The sequence below is a fragment of the Sinohyriopsis cumingii genome, unplaced genomic scaffold, assembly GCF_028554795.1.
Source record: "Sinohyriopsis cumingii isolate HCF-2022 unplaced genomic scaffold, ASM2855479v2 utg000615l, whole genome shotgun sequence".
Classification (NCBI taxonomy): domain Eukaryota; kingdom Metazoa; phylum Mollusca; class Bivalvia; order Unionida; family Unionidae; genus Sinohyriopsis; species Sinohyriopsis cumingii.
In genome coordinates this window covers 578,058-600,239 of record NW_028315917.1, presented here as the reverse complement: position 1 = coordinate 600,239, position 22,182 = coordinate 578,058, and the positions used below count along the sequence as shown (strand labels likewise).

At 37.5% G+C, this 22,182-nt stretch overlaps 2 protein-coding genes across 2 annotated transcripts in view; one reads left to right on the top strand and one right to left on the bottom strand.

Moving 5' to 3' along the window:
* LOC149773747 (uncharacterized) overlaps nt 1-22,182 on the bottom strand; it is a 54,929-nt gene that overhangs the window by 6,765 nt on the left and 25,982 nt on the right. Inside the window, exons 2-6 of the mRNA XM_089946047.1 lie at nt 13,894-13,976; nt 13,086-13,176; nt 12,033-12,109; nt 8,731-9,054; nt 8,142-8,272 (exon numbers count right to left, since the gene is read on the bottom strand). Of these exons, the coding sequence (XP_089802173.1) occupies nt 8,142-8,272; nt 8,731-9,054; nt 12,033-12,093 (516 nt within the window). The 5' untranslated portion in view covers nt 12,094-12,109; nt 13,086-13,176; nt 13,894-13,976. The remainder of the gene's footprint in view (nt 1-8,141; nt 8,273-8,730; nt 9,055-12,032; nt 12,110-13,085; nt 13,177-13,893; nt 13,977-22,182) is intronic.
* LOC149773746 (uncharacterized) overlaps nt 20,342-22,182 on the top strand; it is a 33,090-nt gene continuing 31,249 nt past the window's right edge. The window contains exon 1 of the mRNA XM_089946046.1: nt 20,342-20,926. Coding sequence (XP_089802172.1) covers nt 20,342-20,926 — 585 coding nt within the window. The remainder of the gene's footprint in view (nt 20,927-22,182) is intronic.

The window sequence follows — 22,182 nt, the reverse complement described above, 5'->3', positions numbered from 1 at the left end:
AGATCTACAATATTAGGAACATTGTTTTTAATTTCCAGTCAATAAACAGCGTGTAACTCCGGTGGTCTCCATGTTTTCATAAGGACCCAAGTTGTCAAACATTTGCATGTTGGTACCTCTGCAGCATCTGCTTCTCTATTAGCCCTTTGAAACAAACAGGATATCTCGGGCTTTTTTCTGTATAGTAACAAGAAATTGTCATTTGTCACCCTTATTAGATATAAAAGAATGCGTAAGTTTATGAGGATCACAATATTCTTTACCTTTTGACTGATCAGTAACAGGAGCAACAAGTTACCACATCCAAAACTTGACCAATACATGTGTCAGAGAAAGGAATAATTCCTGATCAACTTTTCTCTCAAGAGTTCATTTTGCCATAGCTCTATTAACTGCATAAAAAGGGTTTAAATCAAGGATTTCATTTTCAATAGGATGAACCTTTAGATCCAAACATGGCTTGTGAGTTAATTTACCACAACCTTCTTTCAAATGAAGTCATTGCCTAGCAATAAATAAACACCCTCAACGGTCAAACAAATCACAGCAGCAATAGCCACTGGCTCTGAAACTAAATCTGATGATAAATTCACATTATGAAGAGGAACTTGAAAAAAAACCGCACTCTATTTACTGAAGAACACTATCAGAAGCGTTATTTAATATTTTAATAGAGATATGATCGGTCGAATCACTAATAATTTCTAAAGTACCTTTAAACATGAATGGTTCATGATTCTCCATAATAGATGCAGATTTGGGGTTTGTATGACCCAATACATCATCATGACCATGACCATGACCTATGAGAAATAAAAGCATTTGGATTACTCTGTAGTTATTCTGTTTATTTTTTAACTGAATGCAGAAATAGCATGCCCTATTTTCTTGCAGTAAGTGCACATATGAAGAGATAACGATTTCTGATCAGTCTTATTAGATATTTAATTCTTACAAGTTGTACCAGATTGAAATTTGTAACTCGATTTGAGAGTTGGTTTCTTGCTGACCATCTGCTGAGAAGAAAACACTATTGACAAATGAAACTTTGTACGCCAAGAACTATTGGTCATTAGTACGAGCAACGGTTTCTCAAGTATCGGTCTTGTGTTCATCAAGGTAAATTGTGACATCACTATGGATGCAGCTCTTGATCCGTCACTGTGTTCGCAGTGCTTGAACTTTTCAACTAATAGACGTTTGTTATAATCGTTATCGATCTTATTAGATGCACACCACATGTCAAACAGTTTTGAGTTTTACCGTGCAGACATGGATTTGGCTACTTTCTATTTGCTATCCCTAAACCTGTCTCAAGAAGCCACAGGTACCAACCCATGAGCATTCAAGATACAATCCCTGGCCCAATAATAATCTTCAATCGCTTCTAGTAACAGTGAAGTACACACTTAACAAGCTTTGCCAATAAATACTCTCTGCAATAGCGAGATTCAGTGCTCTCTCGGCCATTTCGAACTTGCAGCTATTTTTTCAAAATGCAACAAATATTGATGTACTTCATTTTCCTTGAAATGGGGGAACTAGTTTGATATTTCTGATAACATCAAAACCTTGATCATATGGGGAGTAAATTTTGAACTTCCTTTCTTTCTTTTCCTTTCTATTTGCAATTTCATCCTCATCTTTCTTTCGTCCTTTTGAATTTGCCTCTCTCATTGTTTTCCTGCATTTGCTGTCTCCTTTTTCCTGCTCCCCCTGCGGGTCCGGGTTTGTAGAATTGGCCCGACGTGCCTCGCTACGTGTCGTAAAAGGCCACTAAGTAGAAGCAACCTGTTTGCCGTGGGTTGCGTCTCGTGTCGGGGGAGGAAAGGATCCTGGTAGTTGAGCAGAGGCTTTCCATGCGATACACTACTTTGGCCTCTACTTCTCTTAGACGGGTGGTCGGGATGGGCCCGGTCTCGACAAATCTGGTGGTCACGCCGAGCCCTAGTAAGTCTTTATTTACTCTCGCACCTACTTTATATTTCTCCTTGTATCTCTCTTGATACCACCGTTGCCCATGTAGTCTATTCCTTTATCTTTCCCTTTCCCAAGTCTTAGAAGACTTCCTAGAAGGCGGTGGCTTAACGGGTCAATCGGGTGGTAATTTTAATGACCCTAAAAGGTGGTGACTTCACGGGTCAATCAAAGGTAATTTTATCAACTAAGTATGGCATCTGTGTATCCCTGGCACTTGAAAAGTGTTCCCTTGTTGGGCTCCATGGTGGGCGGGGACCACGGGTGCTTAATTTTAAATAAAACCAACATGGAAAATAAATTAAAAAATAAAAATAAACGTACCAAAACTGGATCAGAGTCGGATGAAGAACCATGTAGAGTGGAATCCTTTCCTCGCTTCATGGTCATCCAATAAAAAGACGAATCGAAACCACTTGCTGCACTATCGCCATTTATAGTCGAAAAGACTATACTTGGATTAGTCGGCAAACCAAAAAGTGTCAAAAAACTTAAATCAGGCGGTCTACTTGTAGAATGCGAGCGCAAAGCACATACTGAAAATATCCACAAAATTAAAACCTTTCACGATATTCTAGTAACCTGTTTCGCCCACTCTACACTTAATACATCAAAAGGCGTCATTCGTTGCCGTAACTTAGCTGGAGTCAGCGACAAAGAAATCGTCCAGGGGATGAAAAATGAAGGTGTAACTGCAATCCGCAGAATTCGTATCAAACGAAACAACAATCTGCAGGACACCAACACTACTATACTCACCTTCAACAAGCCAACAGTACCTAAAGTGGTCAAAGTTGGGTTCCTATAAGTTAAGGTTGAGATATACATACCAAATCCCCTCCGATGGTACAAATGCAAAAAATACGGCCATCATGAAGACCGATGCTCCAGAAGCCAAATATGTGGCCGATGCGGAGACCCTTTTCATCGGAAATCCGAGTGCAAAGCCACTCCGCATTGCGTCAACTGCTGAAAGGAACACTATGCTAATTCAAAGTAATGCGACACATGGAAACATGAGAAGGAAATACAGAGGGTTAAATACACACCCAACATCCCCTATCCAGAGGCTAGGAAGCTTGTACAAGCTCGAACATCCCTCCCCGGCCCGTCCTTCTGAACTGTAGTGAAAAGCAACCAAAAAACAACGAAAGACAAACAAACCCACCTGAATCCCCTTCAGGCTCGAACATTCCGCATTACAAACCCCCGAAAAACTCAATATCTACTCAAACAACATTGAACAATACTCCACCACTAAGATCACCAAACAGTAAAAAAAGTCGCAAACAAATAGGCAGCAAAAAGGGCCTGATGACCCCATAAAGCTGCACAATAGGTTTGGAGACTTTGAGGATATGGATGCAGAAGAAACTGCTCCATGTCCTCAAGGTGGCTCCAGACCTAACAACAAACATACACCCCGGTACTTCCTCCAGATAAATAACCAAACAGATTGCCTCCGCGAAAGGTCTAACCTAGCTCCAGAATCTTCAATATAAACTTGTAATGAAGAACAACATCATGCTATGGAACTGTAGAGGACTTAAAGTCAATTACCATGATATTCTTCTGCTTTTAAACGAACATGATCCTGCTCTACTATGCCTTCAGGAAACGTTTTTGAAAGATACGGATAACATCACACTTAAAAACTACTGTTTAACACCTACTCTCAAAATGCTGACAAGGCCTCAGGAGGAGTCTCTGTTATTGTGAACAACAGAGCCCCTCATAGCGTCATCCTTTTAAAAGACAAATTTACAAGCCATTGCTGTAAGCGTCACTCTACATCGAGTGATTACCGTTTGTTCTATTTACATACCACCAAACACCAACCTAGTACCAAACGAATTAGACAATCTTGTTAAACAACTTCCCCCACCCCTTGTTTTACTCGGGGACTTTAATGCCCATAACATTTTATGGGGATCAAATCACATAAGTGACAGAGGCCACAAAATAGAAGATTTCATTTCCAGACACGATTTGTGTCTATATAACACCAAATCACCGACATATTTACACCCAGGAACGGGTGCATACACATGTATCGATTTGATAATATGTTCTCCTTCGATGGCTTTGGACTCTGAATGGAAGGTCGCTGATAACCTTCACAGCAGTGATCACTTTCCAATATTCCTTGAAAATATTAACTCTACAACTGATGACGTAATTCCACAATGGAATATAAAGAAGGCTGACTGGGCTAAGTTTGAAACACTCTGTAAAACTAGGCTGAATGATGATACAGTTTTCAATGTTAATGACCCTATTCAGCATTTTACATCATTTGTAACCGAGATTGCAGAAGAATCTAGCACCAAGTCCTCACCAAACTGTAAAAGAACCCCAAAATCTTGGTTCACTAAGGAATGTAAGGAAGCCATTAGACAACGCCGAGAAGCATTGAAAAAATTTAACAGTCGTCCGACGCCCGAAAATTTAAGTAAATATCGTATTCTCCGGGCCAAAGCTCGCCGCACAATCAAAGAAAGTAAACGAGCATCAGGGAAGAAATATGTTTCTACTTTAAACTCTCGTTCCTCCATTAAGAAAGTTTGGGACACGATCCGCAAAATAAAAGGAAAGAGAAAACACAATATTCTCCGACATCTGAAACTGAACAATAACAATTTTAGTTCAAAACGTGACAAAGCAAATGTTCTTGCTGACACATTCTCAAAAAGTTCCTCATCATCTAATTATTCAAAAGCCTTCCAAAAATTGAAAACTCAAAAGAAAAGTCACGTTTAAAATTCACATCCAACAACTCGGAAAGTTATAACCAACTGTTCTCACTATCAGAGCTTATGGAGCCTTTAGACAATGCCCATGATACATCCGCTGGGCCTGACGAAATACATTACCAGTTTTTAAAACACATTCCAGAATCATCATTAACATCTCTTTTGAAACTCTTCAATGATTTTTGGATTACTGGTATTTTACCTAAGATTTGGAAAGAAGCAACAGTAATACCAGTTCCCAAACCAGGTAAAAATAACGAAGATCCTACCAACTATCGACCTGTAGCACTCACAAACTGTGTGTGCAAAACAATGGAACGAATGATTAATTCTCGGCTTGTATGGTACCTGCAAAGTAACAATTTAATATCTCCTCTCCAAAGTGGCTTTCGTTATGGATTGAGCACCATTTATCCTCTGGTTAGACTGGAAACATTTTTTCGCGACGCATTTATCAAGAAAGAACATTTAGTAGCGGTTTTCTTCGATTTAGAAAAGGCCTATGACACGATATGGAAGTACGGAATACTAAATGACTTGCACTATCTGGGTCCAAAATGCCATCTGCCCTCTTTTATATCCAACTTTCTCTCAGACAGAGAATGCAAGGTACGAGTCGGCTCTACTCTCTCAGATCTGCACGAGCAAGAGATGGGTGTGCCCCAGGGCAGTATTGTATCTGTGACGCTTTTCAATATCAAAATCAATAGCATCACCAAGTGTTTGACTCCTGGTGTGGATTGCTCGTTATATGTTGATGATTTTCTAATATGTTATCGATCAAAGCACATGCACACAACTGAAAGACAACTGCAGCAAAATATAAACAAGATTCAGAATTGGGCTAGTACGAACGGCTTCAAATTCTCGAATTCCAAAACGGTATGTACGCATTTCTGTCAGTTACGACGACACCACGATGAACCTAAACTCACGCTGGACGGAACACCTATTCCAGTTGTTGAGCAAACAAAATTTTTAGGTATTATCTTTGACAGAAAACTGACTTTTATTCCACACCTAAAGAACTTGAAAGATAAATGCTTAAAAGCACTTGACCTACTTAACGTAGTAGTGCACACTGACTGGGGTGCTGATAGAAAAGTCATACTCAGCTTCTATAGAACGTTTATTCGCTCCAAACTGGACTATGGTTGCGATGTGTATGGTTCAGCCAGAAAGTCATATCTTAAAATACTTGATCCAATTCATCATCATGGAATAAGACTGGCTCTGGGAGCATTTAAAACATCCCGTGTGAAAGCCTACTAGCTGAAGCGAACGAACCACCGTTATCACATCGAAAAGAAATGCTTTCCACACCGAATGCTCTCAAATTAAAATCAAACCCTCTGAATCCTGCTTTTTCGGCTGTTTTTCAACCCAAATACAAAACTTTATACCAAAATAAACCAAACGCCATACCTTGGTTTGGCATTAGAATATCATCCAGCCTTGACAGTACAAAAATAGATCTTTCTAAAATTCAGAAAACGTCCATCTCCGAAACACCACCCTGGCTACTTAAAAAACCAAAAGTACTTTTTACGCTACACGATGGAAAAAAATCGGAGACAAACCCTTCTGTCTTCCACAACTCTTACCATGAACTCCTCACCGAATTTAAAAACTACACAAGAATTTACACCGATGGATCAAAGGATGACGAAAAGGCTGCTGCAGCCTTCGTTTGTGGAAATCACACAAAGCAAGTTCGCTTACAAAATGGAACATCAATTTTTTCAGCCGAAATCAGAGCAATAGGCCTTGCTCTGCAACATATAGAAAACAAACGTATTTTAAACAGCATCATCTTCTCCGACTAACTATCAATACTTCAGTCACTACACAATAGAAAACTGGAGAATCCATTATTGAAAAACATACTCGTCAAAAATATCGACCTCGAGTGTCTCCCACAATATAATATACTGTTGGTTACCTAGCCATATTGGTATTAAAGGTAACGAAAAAGCTGATCGCGCTGCTATAATGGCCCTTACTCAAGAACCAACTGATTTTAAAATACCGTATACTGATTTTAAACCTAGTGTCAAAAAGTCCTTACGTCAGAAGTGGCAGGCATCATGAATAATGCAGTGAATAACAAACTTCATGCAAGCAAGCCAACTCTAGGTGAATGGACTCCTTCCAACAGAATCATCCGTAGAGAGGAGGTAGTCATTGCAAGAATCGCGTTGGTCATACTTACATCACCCATTCCCACATACTAAAAGGTGAATACCCACCAGAGTGCGTTTCTTGCAATGAACCATTCAGTGTTAAGCACTTAATGATAGAGTGTTTTGACCTGCAACCTACGCGCGATCAATATTACAATGTGCATGACATGAAGGAACTTTTTCATACAATGAACGTAAGTTGTATTCTATAATCCTTAATAGAAATAAATATTTATTCTAATCTTTAACTTTTAAGTCATCACGTTGAGAAGTTTTAAGTAATGTAACCCCTTTTCATCTGTCATCATTAAGATACACCGTTTACAATCCCCGTTGATCGGGAAGCTTTATTTATTACCTTTTCCATCTTGTCGTTTTACATTCAACTCTTTGGTTTTATATCACTGGTCGATACGAAACCTTTTATCGCTTTTAAATAACCCTACATATGACCTTTTGTTTGGCGCTAAATAGCCAAATCGTGCTGAAGCGCCGTAAAAATAAAATCAATCAATCAATCAAACCTTTTCCTGCATTTGCATGTTTCTTTTTCCTGCATTTGCATTTCGTTTTCATATGCATTTGCAGTTTTGTTTCTATTTCGTTTTCGTGTTTTCAATATCAAGCTTTCTTAACTTCATTTCATTCATGTATTTTAATTTCAATTCCATAACTTAAAAGGTAGAGCCAGATGAAGACTTAATAATCTAACCCAGAGCATTTTTATCAAAACAATTCATTTCTACCAAATACTGAACTAAAATAATAAAAAAAAAATTATTTCTTGTTTTAACAAAGGTGGATTGGCCTCTGAAAGATCATGTTTCCTGTTCTTGGGTAGGGTTTAAAATAAAGTATTCCACTTTGGACGACATTGTGAAAGCTGGTTGGTTTCACTATCTAAAATCAAAAGACCAAGGATAAAGAAATGTCCAAAATAAAATGAATTTACATTTGTTTTAAATTTCAAGTTCTCTAAAATATTTCTAAAATGAATATCCCGGAAGAGCCATCATTCCTGATACAACTCTATCGACATAAACTAAGTAACAGAAAGAAACAAAACCAGCAAGCTTTTTAACACTTAACGAATAATGTAATTGTCAAAGTTATAAATGGAAATGTGGGAGGAACTTACAGCATTATGAAAGCAATCCATTATAATCCGATATAGTTCTATGAATGTTCAAAAGAATGAAAACAAAATATAGACATACGTAACACATACCACTGGGTATCGTTCTCCTAAAATTCTCCATTGGATCTTTAACTCTGATTTTCCACAAGTATTTGTTGAACAGGATATTACATTACTAGAATGGATGGTTATATTCGGTTTGCACTGGCTTGTTGGTTTGTCTGTATAAGGAAAAATAGTTAAAATATTAGTTTTGCAAAATTGAAACTAGTAATGGAAGAAACAACAGATCTCTTAATTTTTTTTACCCCAATGCAGGCTTTCAGATACACAAATGCTTCATTGCTATAAGTCGATTCTCATGGAATATTATATCACATATGACCAAACCTACACTCACCATAGTTGCAATAGATAACGTGGAGGTTAAATGGACGTATTGTTAGTACATGTGACTTTCTGACACCCCCACCAACCCACGCCTGCCTTCAAAGGGGCTATATCGAGGGTCAAAAACCTTCAACAGTAAGACGCGAAAATATGTGCAATGGCTTCATTTCTCTTTTCTCATGACTAAATTGCTTTCATGTGAAGCAAATAAGCTGTTGATTCCCGAATGAATATAATTATGGGCACACATACGCAACAGTTAAAGAACAAGAACAAGCATAATACACACCATATACGGTAAGACGAATTGTCAGTTTGTTTTCGGTTTGCTCTCTGGCTAACTTAATGTATAACGTATATTCCCCGGAATCGTATGAGGAAACTTTCTTCAGGGTTATCCCTGCTCTTCCATTCTTCTCAACTTTGCCAACGTATGGAGCTTCAGCAAAAAATCCTGCAGACACTGAGTCATAACATATCAATGTTATGTTATTGAAATACCATTGTAGCTGCTTGACTATGTCACTGCTTTCTGTGGTATAGTTCCACATTAATAGCTTGTCTTCACCTTCACAGCCTGCAGTTGATAATGTAGTTGTGGTCCAGTTTAGTTCTGAATTATACAAGAAGGAAATGACTAGTGAATATTCAGTAATTCTATATTAACATTTTAGTGATGTTTGATTAGTTATATGATTGTGATCATATAATCCAATGCTGTTTAATTCATTCTTTTGTTTCCTGTTAATAAATAATATTTTATGCACATTCTTGTAAAGAATTTAATTTAAATTGTTTATTCCACAATTGAAAAAGAAATTTTTACAGACAGTATATATCTAATTATGTAAGGGATCACAGGTACAGAAGTTATGCAAACATAATTTTGATGACAACAATACGCAAAAGGTCAGTTGATTATTATTATATATACTTTCATACTTTGACTATATCTGCATGACTGATGATATTTTCTGAAGCAATTTAGACAATTACAACACATTAAGCCTTTTACAATACAATCCTGGTATATTTTTTCTGCATGTATTGAAATGTGAACACTCAAACAAATAAAGCTGCTCATCTCAAATACAATTTGAATTATGCATTTATCTTCGTGAGTGTCTGTATTAACCATCATCCGGCATATTTGTATAAAGACAAATCTGGTTTTAGTTCACGTGGCCATAAGGTCAAGTGAGCTTTAGTACAAATCTCTAACCGTACTAAATGTTGACCAGCATCGATCTTAATGCTAACACGATCGATTCTTGATTAAAATAATTCACGTCTTAATTTTACAAATGAATTAAAGAAATTCACTTCATGTCTTGACTACAATATTTGCTAACTAACAATTCACTGGATTATAATTTCCAGATATAGAAATATCAAATCCTATCCAACATGATTCGCATTATATATAAACAAAAAAATTAAAAAATTCTCTCAAGATTCCTTATTAGAATATATTAATCATATAACATTTAAGACAAATGAATGCAACACTTATATTCCGAAATCATATCAAAGGAAATTAATGTGTTAATTTAAAACAAATAAATACAACAAATAATTACAAACTCAGATAAAAAAGCGAATTGCATGAGATTGAGACAAATACCCTGTGCTTCAAGAGCCGCTTGTTTCTATCGTAGAAGAATCTTTCTGTACCTTTAAGGTTCCGTGTCCCTGAAACTTGCAGACACCCATCCCTTGAACACATTTTAACGAGAGACTATTTGCTACTCCCACGGAGCTGAGAACTTCTCGAATTCCCGCAAAAACTATAACTAATTATGCAAGGCAGAACACATAAAACATTGAACTTCGACTGGGAAACACACTCAAGTTGGTCAGCTTAGCCAATCCGAATTAAACTCATTTAAGTGCTAAAAATTAACACACGCCTATCCAGGTCTAAGGAACTCCTCATATTCCCGCACATTCGTATTAAGCCAGCTTCTGGAAAGTTTCGATTTATAACACTTATTTCAAATGGTAGAAAAATTATCTTTGCATCATTTCAACTGTAATTTTTCCGATATTTTGCCCCAAATTCGCCTTGTCTGACCGTCATCAAATGGACCATAATTAAAACTCAATCTGGCCATAACAGATGTATTAAAATCACTGCAGTCCAGCGATTTCACACTGTAACTATATTCATTCGCCAATTTAAGTTGTCATGTGTCACACTCAACACGGCAAATATCCTGTGAGAACATATAAAAAAATCTACACTGTTACGCCTATATAAATGTATTTTAGGCTAAATCTTGAATCACGCTATATTTAGTCTTGGCTTTCCGTGAATTTGTATATTTTCCTTACTATAATTTGCCCAATGTTTTACGAAAACAGAGAATCTAATGAAGTGATACTTACTAGACACAGTGATAACCGCCATTTTTCCCCATGACAGGTTCACTCAGTTTCAAACTGATTTTAACGAGAGAAAAACACCAGCGCGGCAATTCGTTTCTAAGTTAGAAAGTGATTCTATTCTTAAAACACACTGATATTCAAATTTCAGAACAACAATATATATATATATATATGTATTTATCATCAAATGATAACTTGCGAAAATCGTGCAGTGAATGTTGTTAACTTGCTCTGAAGAGTTAATGGACAATCAGCTATTAAAAGACATATTTGTGAATATACAAGAGGTCGTTGTCGGAGCGATTGATATCAACACCGCATGTAGTCCATTACGCCATGGGCGTCATTGCTGGAACTAGGGTGTGAGATAATCTAAAAAAACTCTTAAAGTACTGTCACTCGGTGTACATCTAATAATCACAGGGAGACATCGTTTCCGCTTCCATAACAGAAACAAACCATAATTTACATCATTTAGGCGACTTAGTTACCCATTTAGCCCAGTAGAATGATCACAAGCACACACACACACACACACACACCGCCATCCTACACACACACACACACACACACATAGTCAACTTTGCTTGTTTGCTTTGATTATTTGCCAGGAAATTTATGCAAATTTTGCAAACAATCGTCGTGACTAAGAATTAATGGGAGATAACTCATGATATGACAGTGTATATGATTTATAGTCCATTTCTGATTTCCTTTCCCGTTTTCATTTGTCTAATATTTTAAAATAATTTCAATTGTTCAGATGAAACATGAGATAACTATAACTAAGTTCACCTAAATCTATAACTGGAGATTTTATGCACTGTCAGCACATATGTTTTTTTTGCAAAGAATGTGTTTAACAGATCACGCAGGTATCAGTTTCTTTTTCTAAATTTACGGGCATAGGTCATAAAATAAAACCAGACTAAAAAATGGTGTGGCCTTCCTTGTTCCCAAGTGGTACTAAGATTATGAAAATTGTTATGCATCTGTCACAGTTATAATGTTGACGATTCTAACTGTAAAAGGTCTCGGTTGTTACAGACAACCCTAATGTGTTTTTTGTTGTCTTTTTAAAAATTTCAAATAAGTGTAACTATAGACTAGATTCCTTAATGTTTAAAGCTTCTTGATGAGATATTTATGAAACATAACATGGAATATGTAATTTATAAACATATTACTAGATGTTCTACTTACCAAATGACAAGCTGACCATCACAAACATGGTCAATCCTGCGAGTTGTTGTTCTTCATTCATTTTGATCTGACAGGTGCTGTAATCATAAGGTTGAAAAAAATTCCATTGAAACATTATTACGGTAGATCTAAAGCCACATAATAACTCCCAAAAATGTGAGATATATGCCTTGTGTTATTTTACATGTTGCAAAGCTGTGTCCGTGTCAAGATTTCTGCAATTTGTGTACAAGGGAAGGACCTTATCTATACAAAATATTGGTTTTGATCCGGAACTTCTACACGTGAAATACAGTTTGGTTTCCAGAAAGTAATTAGTTAATGAAATTTGTCATTGCATTTATATTTTTTCATTAATCAAAATGTAAAAGTCATGGTAAAATATATTTATATATATTTTAATTTTTCATCTTTACTGTTTAAAACTGTTAAGCTTCATGACAAAAATCGAAAACAAATTAAGGATCAAAGAGGATAATCACCTTAGGAATCGGCCCTTCGTGAGCAAACAGTAACTTAAAAAGTGGTCTCTTATTGTTTGAACGAAGTGAATAAATAATAATAATGTGTGTGTGTGTGTGTGATTTGGATTTTTAACGTAGCTTTAACAATTTTTCAGTCATATCGCTACGATGTCTGCAGTGTGACAGTTTATAGTGATGTCTAGTACTGGGGCATCATGCCGCAGACATGTAGCATGATGTCCCACCCAGTCACATTATCCTGACACCAGGCCCATCAGTCCTAACACTAACTTCTTAATGCTGAGCGCCAAGCGAGGCAGCTGTTGTATCATTTTTGTAAGTCTTTGGTATGACTTGGCCGGGGATCGAACCCAAGATCATCCCGCTTCCGAGGCGGACGCTCTAACCACTAGGCCACCTGAGCGGTCAATAATAATAATAATAATAATAATAACTTGTATTGAAAAATAAAATTGGCAGTGAAGATATCAGTCTAAATTATCTCTGCCAAGCTGCTCATTACAAGGTCTTTAAAGCTCATAAATGATTATCGAAACGGAAATGTAATTAACTCTGCAGTTTTCCTTACCTCAGATGATGATTTGTGTGAAACAGTGATGCACGTGTATTTAAGTCTGTAGTTTCCTATGTATTTCAAATAATGGCTTTGCGAATGATACCTGTAAATTAATAAAGCAATGTAAAAAAAACCCAAATAATATAAAAGTATGTAAGGAATATGACAGCTAAAAGTTAAACTCCAAGACATAGTAGCAGTAACAGTGGCAGTGGAGGTGCTGGTGATTGTGGTGTTGGTTCTTGTGGCAGTAGTATTATCACAGTGGATCTGAATGAAAATGATAGCTATTTATTGAGTAGTGGTTTAGAAACAGTAAATTACAGTATTAAATACTGCTTTATACTAGCTTTGTGGGGAAAAAATGAAATGGTAATTTTTAATTTGTTGAATGTTGTTAATAAGGTTACAAATTTCGGCTTACAAAGCACTCAGAACCATTTTCAATATGTGTGTACATAGGCTAAAATCTCTGCCACGATAAATTGGTTAAAAATTTAATGTGATAAAACAAAGTACATAATGAAAATTCAACTTTTCATGACACATATGAAATCGTAGTTAGGAAATATAGTAAATCCTTCCTCCCCAAATTGAATTGACTAATGTGAAACTTCAAAAACAACAAAAAGTCTTATTAGTGAATAGTATGAAATCTGAAAAATAAACCTAGAACCAGGTCATACTGTATCAGCTAATCAGTTCTGCAGTTTGGAGTTGGTTCGTTTCTAGAGAAGAGTTAAAGCTCATTTGATGTTAGCAGCTGAGTTCAGGTCAGTAGCATGATTAATTATATTGAATTTGCCCAAAGTATACCTACTTGATGGATAATTGGAAATCAGAGTACTCTTGGAAGTGCAGGATTCACAACTACAGATCCAGCGCAGGTGTAGATATAACAACCTTTAAAGAGAGCAAAAAAAAAAAAAAAAAAAAAAACTGACGAGCATTTAAATCATAATGGATATTCTTGAAAAACTCTAAGATATCAAAAATAATAAGAAAACTATTTTATGATGTTCAAGTTACAATTTTCTCAAGATGGTAGTAAGTGCAGTATAAAAATCTTTATTATGGCTTTTTGACCCTCAACTTGATATGGATAGAACATTACTGAATTTGTTTCAGGTAAATGCCAGGACATTAACTTTAAGCTACGTTTCGTTATGTTCGTACTATAAGTAATATTTTGACAGTAAATGTGTTCGTAAGCTCGCTGAAGTACAAAAGTATATGCAATTTCGTTTGATTTTACCCCAAAATTGATTAGGTCTGCTTTTGATATATTGGTGAAAAGATCTGAATCTCATTTTCATTCCGATTCAATTAAATATTGCAAGTGCTTTAATGGAAACCCCATGTAAATGCCATCATTCACCCTCCCATGTCAATCCCATCATTTAACCTAGGGTACAGATGACAAGATTTTTGAGATTACTATGATGCCATGTTGGAAGCCATGCGAGCACATATTTCATTAGAACTACATACAAAACAGTCTAAACAAAATATTACTCAATACGGGTAATACTTCAAACTTGATTTTCAATTGTTCACAGCACATAATTTACTGAGAAAAATAAGTTTTTCATTATGGGATTAATTCACAATTTGCAGAACAATTATTCTAATAATTAATTACTTAGTATTAAGTTTACTTAGCGTTGCTTACTCAGTAAAACATTGCTTAGCAAATTACTAGTAATAAAGCAATACCAAGTTATTTTCCTTCAATTACTCAATAGTTAATAAATTATCAGTATGAAACCTATTAGGCATTAAAGAAATATGTCATAATAAATCATGTATAAAATAATTCCTGGCTGTAATGTTTCCATACTACACTATGGAAATGGTTGGAATGGTTGGAATGCATTGAAAAAACATGTAAAGCCCTGGAAAACGGTGGAAAAATCAAACATTTTGCAGAATGTATCAATAAACCCGGGTTAAATGAAATATGGGTGCAAAAAAAGACACCAGCAGCTATAAGATAATTTGACTTGACACCAGGCATGTTCCTACCTTGACCCTGAAAAATGAAAACATGATATGCAATACACTTTCTGTATTAGTATAAATAGACAGCTACAGCCTGGATAAAAAATTAATACTTTAATATTTAACAAGAATCATGGAAGTGATATATGAAACATTCTGATTATCACTGATATGATAATATTCAGTTTCATCTCTCTAAATATGTGTTTTTGGTCAAGGTTTGGCAAGAAGTGTATGCATATTTGCATGTGACCAAAACATTCAGGCTAAGACTATGAAAGTCAGAATTAGTCCATAAATGAAATTGTACAATGATTGATAATATTACTGTGAATGGCTTAAAGTAACCGCCATGACATCACAAGTAAGTAGCTTTGAGATGAATGCTTCCTTAACTTTGCAGATGGGATCTTGATGGTGGTACAAAACACACCATCCAAAAGATTTTATTTTCACTACTTGAATAGATTCCGAACTACAGCCAGACTATGAAAAATGACACTGACCTAATATTGGATTTATGTGACATGACCTTGGGTCAAGATTCCTGAATAAACTAGGTTTAATCTCACTATCCTTGAGAGTGTGTGATCTAGACTGTTGACGAAAAAAATATATAAATGTTGATCTATAATGAAACTATTAATAAAAATAAATCACAAATTCAGAAGTAATGAGTTAGTCATAAATTTAATTAAAGTACCTTCAATCATTTTTTAGTTACATTCCTAAAGAAAAAGTGAGTAATCATCACATCTGAATTTGATCTTTTTGATACGTCCTCAAGATATGTTTTTACGGGGGGAAACATTTAATTCCATGATCTTTATCAATATCTTCTAGCTCATAGTTTGTATACACAAAACAATATATTGACCAGAGACCCAAGACTTGGCCCTACAGAGAGATCGATTAAAGTGACAAGTGACAACATCAAGTCATGCCAGTCTGCTATTTCAAGATAAGTATATATTACTGCATTCAGAAGTTTGCACGTTACAGCTCCAAACAAACATAATAATGTCCATCTCTGACCTTTAAATGAGAAGCATGAAAGTGGCAACTTTTATACCTGTATTTTACATATGTGTAAATGTTTACAATTGCTCAAACTACTACCTCTATCAGATTCGTAATTATAAACAGCGCACTTAAGGTAACCTTAAATTTAATATGTGACCGTAGCCTTCAAGAATAACAAGACACTCTCTAGATCTGGTAAATATTTTTAAAAAAATATCATCCAGCCAATAGACTAGTTTCAGTAAATATTCCAATCAGAATAATATATGAAGATTTTGTACAAAATCCATATACACTAATTGCACATTTTCTTTAGGAAGTATGTGGCAATGACAGCTGTACAGTTTTCACGTGTGGTTATTGCTGGGTTAACCATCAAAATCCAAAACAAGATACAGGAAATACCTAGAATTAGGTAAATTACGTGGCATATCATATTACCACGTTTTCAATCTATGCGGCCAGGAGTATGGCTAATTCGAGTTTTATCTGACTCTAGCTACCCCATTTTTGATATTTTAACATTTATATTGCGGTGTATGATCGGAGTCCATTGCTTATAGAAAAGTTTAAATTCGCCGACAACATACGGTGTCGGCATAGGTTAGCCACTTGCTAGCTTGCCTAGCAAACTTAAACGATATTTCATTGAGATATCTGCATGATATCAATATGAATGGGTTTTTTCTCTCAGAAATTGCGAGTATGCATTCATTAGGTCTTTAATCCGCTGACAGAAGAGACGAAACTACGGAGTTTGAGCAGGAACCCTCTATTAGCCTTATTAGTCACATGTCAAAAATGGGGTAGCTATGATATTCAATTTGGAACGCTGAGCGGTTTTTCTCGTGAGAGCTTTGTACCTATCTCTCAGTTACTTCAGGTAATGCCGCGTGGTGAGAATTGCTAGTCCTGCTAACGCCTTGTACTCATTGACGACTTTACGGCGGCCTCTTGACATCGCCTTGAGGTCTCCTCTGACTCATTCGATGAGCTCATGCAAAGCGGCATTCGATCAAGGGAATGGGTACTCGTGTACTATATACATCGATTGAGCGATGCTTCTAAGTTGACGAGCAAGATCATTACGAATGATAAACTCTCTTCTTGGATCAGATTCTATGGATATTGAGCGAGATTTGAGTTTATAGTGTAATCCTATATAATATATTCCTGTCATTTCTTTATTTGCTTCTTATATAGCAAAATATTTAATATATTATATAACATAATGCCTTTGCTTGGGACACAGAAGTGTGTGGTTACAATAGGTCCGCACGGAAAAGTGCACTGATAAGCAGCGCTATGTCAAAAGGATCTCCACGCAGATATGTTCGGATTTTATTGAGCATGTTCTGAATGGACAGCATAGCCTGCCTGGTACTATTGTTTTTGGCTTCTATTCGTGGGACGATGCGTTTCATCAGAGTTTGCGAGGTGAGTCCAGCTCCGGATAAAATCAATATCATCGGATTAGCCATCTCTCCCGTGGAAATGACTCGCGTATTCGTCACAAGAAAAGAAATTATCGAAATAACTCTCAGGATGCGTTTGTAAAGTCTATAGCCATGTCTATAGACATAGACTCTCCTTTGATAATAGAGTTAATACAATTCTAGTTCGCCACGCCGCTCTGATGAGTTGAGGATCATTCTCTTATATCAGTTTCAATGTAGACTCAAGGCCAGTCAGATTCTCGTGTAAGAAGGTCGTGTACTTTTCAACGCTAAATTGTCTAGAATGGACATCCTCGAGCATCTCTGAGGTAATTATACCGTCAGCATTTAAATCTAGACCAGTCTTTACCGTGGTGACTTGACTAATCTTCATTAGATCTTCCACCATCTCATTCAGACTCATTCAGGTCGATCATTTCCAGATGGAGGTAAGAGGCAAGTGTGCTACAGTCAGCCACCACAGGATCGAGCTGATAGTGATACCTATACAAATAATAAAAGGCAATAGCGATTGTTCACTTTTTCATACTGTATAATGGCCATCATCAATGCTTTGAAAAATGCCCCAGAATTCGGCCCGCTCATTTTCCAATATTTTGACATAAGTTGTCTGCTCATATCGTTGTTTTTGAGAAAATCTGCCGCTGAGAGTCGAAATTTTAGCTCGTTTTTCGGTAGGGTGATACGCATGCATTTAAAACAGAGTTTCTAAGTATTTTTCAGCATCAAATGGCTCCGCTCGTACTTCATATTCGCTTTCTCCGACAGCAGAGCGTTTATCGAGCGCCATCGTTGCCATAATCTTGTCCACGTCTTCCTATTCTGGTCCCACCTGCTAAAAAACCTACGATTCTCGACTGCGTTACGCAGGGCTCGATCATAGCGAAAGCGTTTTCGTGACACCATTTTGTGTATGCAGTCATGATCTTTTTTTATTAGCCTTGTCTTCTTCCTTTCGACCAAATGTGCTCGTTTGACATAGCCCGTTATCCACGAGGTCTGGATGTAAATCGTGAATGATATCATGGACGACCTCTTCGATGGTTTTGACTAACCGTGCTGACTCTCGATCATTACAAAATTTAAAGAATATCCAGTATCGATCGATGTATGTGTTCTACAGACAGATAAGACCGTTTTACGTCATGATTTTTGCAGCATTCAAAGGAGGATTTACCCGCTTGTCTTACTTCATTCAGCAATCCGTGTACTCTCGAAGGCTGCTTGAGCACATGCTAGTTATTGTTAGAATAAGACGCCTCCTGTCTATACGTATCTTTGAACAGCAAATGGTATAGCTCCGTAGCGATGCCGACGATTTCATTCATGATCCATACAAGATTATCACAAGAATCTTACACCAGAGCGGCTAGAGTAAATAGTTGAAAATACTTAAAACCACGATTGGTGGGTTATGCCGTTAGTCCCACAAATTTAAAACCGGTGACCTTGGTATCGGTGATGGTCGTCGTGAACTTCTGTAGACTGCTTCCGATTGCTATCGTTCCATTATACAGCACATCACTAGTAGAATTGGATTTAATGCCATCGATTCTCCAAGTGAGAAAGCGCTGTATTTCTGTCACGCGTCCACGCAACTGAAATGTCCAGATTGAGACTGGTACGGGAACATCTACCTGCATCCAAAAAATTAGAAGTCACTCCAGCCATCGTCCACTCGTTAGCGGTATTACTCGCGGCTAAATAGTGAGCGTACAGGAGATAGGCCATATGAGAGACATTCTATTCCGAATATGCCGTGACAGAAACTCCACATGATTTTCAGTCGCTGAAAGCAACACGGGAACACGACCATTGCTATTTTTGTCGTGCCGTTTATCAAAGTACTGTTTGGGAGTCGCTTCGGTGTCGAGTACGGGAGAATACGTGATCATCAATCGTGCTCCCGTAGCCAAAAGCATGTTGCCCGTTACCGTATCAAGGCTTTTGTTCCATGCAGAACTTTTTACCTTTTCATAACTCGCTGCAATATCATCGCTCGACGAATTCGTCGCGGAAAGACCTTTGATGGCATTTCATGACATTGTGATCATTCCTGTCATGGTTCCTCCTGTCGTAGACAATTTAGTGCTTCCAAACGAGCAAACGTTATGTACAAACTTATTAGAGTATCGTTGATGTCCACCAAGAAGAAGTAACTGGACTTGTTGATTCTGAAACCTTCTACGGTTTGAATTAAAATGGGAGTGTAAATACCACTAGCATCTCTCTCGATCCAGATGGAGCGATCTACAGTTTCTAAATTATACATGTTTGCTCTGGTGTTGATCCTTGGTACCAGAGGCTGGTGAGGACATCACCATACTGTTTGTGACTTGACCTTCTGTGGAAATCGTGTCCGTCACTGCGACATTGCCACGATTGTACTTCCCATTTTATCGTATTTGTCAGGCAGCGATAACCCATTGTCAGAGGTTCCCAAGGGATTTCCATGTTCTCATCGGAAAGCTTCCCAGACCTCGTGGTAGATGAATGCTTCCAGGTAATAAATGTACAGGACCATGGAATCCCTTATAACAACAACTGAATGAAAACGATCAGCCACTGTCAGATCAGAAACCTTACAATGGTGTCGATGCCATCGAGATGAAAATCGATATCTGTTACAGAGGTCATCCCGATGATAAAGCGGGTTGCTATCGAGTCATATTGACGGACTTAAAAGAACCTAAGCCTAAAAATATCAGAGAACGTGTAGATCGACCTCTCGTGCGTGGCATCATTTGCACTAAACTTAAGGGGTAATGAAAGATCTCGCCGAAAAAGATGCGTAAACCCGGCACGCAACCATTTTCCACGTGTACAGCAGACCTCGTCGATATGAGAGATTACAGCGCGTACAACGATCATTTCCATTTTCGCATGACAGTCATTGATGTTTGTAGTAAATACGTATGGGTCATTCCTCTCAAAAACAAAACAGGAAAATCCATCGTGGAAGCACTGGATAAAAAAGTAGGAGAACGAAAACCCAGTACACTCTGGGTAGATCACAGGAGTGAATTTCATAACAAAACCATCTCAGACTGGCTTCAAAAAGACAACATCACTTTGTACAGCACCCTCAAAGCCTCTGTCGTCGAATGGTTTAACAGAACTCTTAAAAATCGCATGTGGAAGGGATTCACCAGCGATAATGCCAACCGATACTTAGATTTCCTGCCAGACATTGTGGACCAATATAATCATACCTGCATAACAAAGAAGAGACATTCTATTACAAAGCACATCTCTAACACAGCGACCCTCTCAGAAGAAAAATTGAGCCAGGAACAACTGTGCCAGAAACCCCGTAACATAGTAGTATATTTGAATGTGATACTCACTCACCTAGACCAAGTAGTTGCCCAGGTGAGCCAGAACTCCCATTTCCTCTACTGACCAGTGCAACATTTTCAAATTGCGTCAACAATTTGTCTATGATTTCTTCCTTGTCTTTGAACATGGGCATGATCAGATGTATCGGTCTTCTGTCTTCAGATAGCCTACTTGTGTGTCTTAAAATTTCATTCAGATGTTCACCCCTCCTAGCCTCGGCTTCGATCCACAACCTCTCCATAACTAACGTATGTTTGCGTTCTTTTGCTTTTTTCTTTGGCTTGCAGACTGGCCAAATCAAGCTCTTTCTCCTTTTTTCCCTCCGCTGCTTGTCTTTCCTTTCTTTCTCTGGCTCCGCTGCTCATTCTTTTGCTTCTTTCTCTGGCCCCGGCGTTTGTTGCTCTTTCGGTTTTCTAAAACGTCGCTCCACAAATTCAGCTAAATGGGTCCGATCGTAACCTAACTCGTCGCGAAAAGTCTTCAGAGTTGTGAAAAAATACAGAAACACAGGTGGAGTTTCGCGCACGCATACGGGTAATTTTTATACGTGTTGAAAGAATACATTTAAGTACGTTTCGGAAAGACATAATTGTTCCTAGCCGAGAGTATGTTTTCAACCTTGGAAGATATCAACGTGATGGCCGAGAGTTACGAGAGTACGTACTCGCGTCGAATCACGTGGGGTGGATGGGACCAACCCGTCATCAGTGGACTGAGTAAGGCCATCGGGGGCTGACCCCAAAAACGAAATGGTCAGAACGGTGGGAGACCATGGGCAAGTAATCACAGCCGTGATTGTTTCCGTGAGACAGGGAATACCCAGGGAGTGGGGAAAAATAAGGGTACCTTCTGTGATAAAGAAGTTCTCTTATGCTACAGCTGCAACAAGCCAGCCCACGTTGTGAAGTGCTGTAGAAAGTATCCTCCGACAACGATTAAATCAGCAACTTTGCGTACTGTTTCGAAGCGTAAAACAGTAGAGTTGACTAAATCAGCGATATCTAAGATGAATGGTGAGACGGCAACCGTGCTGTATGTTACGGGCTGTAGTTATCCAACCTCAGTATATAGAAATATGTCAAGCGGTGGGATTGTACAGGCAGACGGTGGACGTCAAGTTTGCAAAAAGGACTATACATTCGCTCCCGGTAGTGTTTATTGTGCCATATATGCCATATATGAAAGGGTGAATTGATGCAGTATACTTGTCGGACTTATCTCCCGATGTGATCCTAGAGTGTAGGTATTTGTTGCCACGGTCTATCCTTGTGATTCATTTGATTCATTTG